Below are 2,781 nucleotides of genomic sequence, written 5' to 3'. Positions count from 1 at the left end.
CAAAAAAAAAAAAAAAAAAAAGAGTTCTTGGGCTCTCTGAATGATAAACTAAGAGAGGCTCCAGCTTCATATTGCCAGAAACATTGCCAGCAAACAAGAGAGTTAACCTATTCTTTGCTGCTTTAAAGTCTGACATCAACTTTTCCTCCTTACTGGTGTAACTTGGGTCTGGCATCTTCTTCCAGTACAGTCACATCTCATCCACATTAAAAATCTGCTCGGGTAAATATGTGCCTTCATAAATAATTTCTCAAAACATTTCAGGAAATTCCTAGACAGCTACTGCATCTGTACTCGTTGCCTCACCAGTTACTTTTATGTCGTGAAGGTTGGCTCTGGCCTTGAACCAATGAAATAAGCAATTGCTAGTATTAAAAGATGCGCCCTCTGACTCTTTACCTTGTTTCTCCTTCAAGTTTTCATAAAGGCTTTTAGTTTTTTCTTGAATCAGCATTAAGCTGAGTGGGACTCAACGCTGCTGCTGATCCTGCATCACACAATGAGAAGTTTCTCCATCTCCTCCATCACTTTTCCATATTTCTATATTATTGTCTACATGATTGGCACAGCAGACTTCACATGTTCCACAATCTTGTCCTTGTTCTTTAGAATCGTGCCAATGGTTGAATGATTCATGTTATAAAAATGAATGACGTCTGCCATCTTTTTGCCTCACTCCACTCTCTCAATTATTTTCACTTTTGTTTCCATCATTATTGCTTGGTACTTCTTAGCAGTACCAAGTACATCACCACTGCTTTTATGCTTGCTTCTGGACACCTGGGCTTGAAATAAAGATACCGTACAACTATACTTTATATAGTACTGTACAGTAAAGTACACAAAAACACAACCAATTGTAGAAGATGCATGCACATGACAATGTATGCCAGACACATGAACTAACATGTGATTGGACATGTGAATATGTGCTCGCATCTTTGAAAGTTCACAACTTGAAGGTTCTTATGTAGGGGACTTCCTGTAAAACAAAATGCATAGTTTAACACAGATGTCAATGCCCTACATAAACTGGTTCCTGCCTACCATGCCCACTTCATCTCATGCTACTGTCCAGCTCTCTCTCCAGTCTTTCATCACACTAAAACTTTCAGTTACTTAAGCATGCTGTAAACCTTCATAGAAGATGTTTCCTTCTAAAGCATTCTTCCACCAACCTTCTGCATGGCTGACTCTTTCTCATTCTTCAGATCTCAGCTTAAATGTTGCCTTTTTAGAAGAACTTCCAGTTCATCCAAGCTAAACAACAAAATTAAAGTACACAAGTGTGCACTGGTGCACAGAGGCTGGACTTGTAGTGTGCCTGGAGTGAGGGTTTCCAAACTTGGCTGCAAGGATTATTAAAATGAATCTTCAGAAGCAAACCCTTAGTGACTTTTTTTTTTTTTTGAGTCAGAGTCTCACAAAGTCTGGAGTGTAGTGGCACATTCACCACCACTCCAGCATCAACCTGCTGGGTTCAGGCAATCCTTCCAACTCAGCCTTCCAAGTAGCTGGAACTACAGGCACATGCTACCATGCCCAGCTAATTCCTAGTGACTTCTTAATTCAAATCATCAGACAGGCAGTTGTGGTAAAATTAAATTCTGGAGTGGAGTATCAAGGGGTCTCGGTTTGCCTGGATGGGTACATGAATATTGTCCTGGAGCACACAGAAAAATATGTGAATGGCCAACAGAAGAATAAGGAAGGAGATGCATTTATCCAAGGAAACAATGTGTTATACATCAGCACACAGAAGAGAAGGATGTGAAAACACCAAGAGAGCAATACTTTTCCCAGTTGAATATATATATATATATTTTTTTTTTTTTTTTTTTTTTTTGAGTTGGAGTATCACTCTATCGCCAGACTGGAGTGCAGGGGCCGCTCCCGGCCACCGCAGCCTCGACCTGCTGGGCTCCGGCGATACTTCCGCCTCAGCCTTCCGAGTAGCCGGAATTACAGGTGCCCGCTACCACGCCCAACTGTTTTTTTGATTTATTGTAGAGGTGAGGTCTCGCTGCCCAGGCGGGTCTCGAACCCGCGGGCTCAGGCAATCCACTCACCTCAGCCTCCCAAAGGCACGGGATTACAGGCTGAGCCACCGAGCCCGGCTTGAATATATTTTTAATGAATTTTTTTCTATCCTTTGAGGGATTTTTTTGTGACATAAGTTGTCCTGTTTTTGTATACTAGTTGATTTTTCAGTGACATGAGTAAGATACATATATAAAATTGTGGATTTAATTGTGACATAATCTTTCACATTTAAGTTTCAGTTGTTTTCTTTTACCTCTGTGTCAGCGTACAAAATGCTAAAATAATAAAAGACAAAATCTATCTCTTCCCACCAAAAAAAGTGCATATGTAACTCCAGTTGTCTTCTCTTTTTGTCTGTCTGTTCATGGAATTTATCAATATTTGTAATTATATATCTATTTGGTCATTTAAGTGTCTACTATCCTCCCCACTAAACTAAAAGTTTCATGAGGGCAGAAAATGCATCCATTTTATTGTAGTAATATAAGTAATACTTAGTATAGAACCTGACACATAGTAAGAAATCAATAGATATCTCTCCAATATATTAATGATAAATGGGAAATTTGTGACCAAAACATAGTTCATTTAAATAGGAAAAAGCAGACAAAATTAGCTAGCCTAAAGTAAGGACTGATTTCATTCATAATTATAAGCTTAAGTGCAATTATATAATGTTTTTGAAAGAAGCAAGTACAATTTTAGATGGCATCAACATATATATTTCTTAGTACCTTT

General features: G+C 38.8%; 1 protein-coding gene across 1 annotated transcript; it reads left to right on the top strand.

Moving 5' to 3' along the window:
- The first annotated feature begins 1,366 nt into the window (after nucleotides 1-1,366).
- LOC110595208 (U6 snRNA-associated Sm-like protein LSm6) lies at nucleotides 1,367-1,774 on the top strand. Its single transcript, XM_021709997.1, has 2 exons — nucleotides 1,367-1,386; nucleotides 1,552-1,774. The coding sequence occupies exons 1-2, from the start codon at nucleotides 1,367-1,369 to the stop codon at nucleotides 1,772-1,774; spliced, it is 243 nt and encodes an 80-aa protein (XP_021565672.1).
- Nucleotides 1,775-2,781: the final 1,007 nt, after the last annotated feature.

Source organism: Carlito syrichta, unplaced genomic scaffold (genome assembly GCF_000164805.1).
Source record: "Carlito syrichta isolate Samal-C Ts95f unplaced genomic scaffold, Tarsius_syrichta-2.0.1 Scaffold287885, whole genome shotgun sequence".
Classification (NCBI taxonomy): domain Eukaryota; kingdom Metazoa; phylum Chordata; class Mammalia; order Primates; family Tarsiidae; genus Carlito; species Carlito syrichta.
Note: the sequence above shows the minus strand (reverse complement) of the source record. Positions and strands in the feature narration are given on the sequence as shown.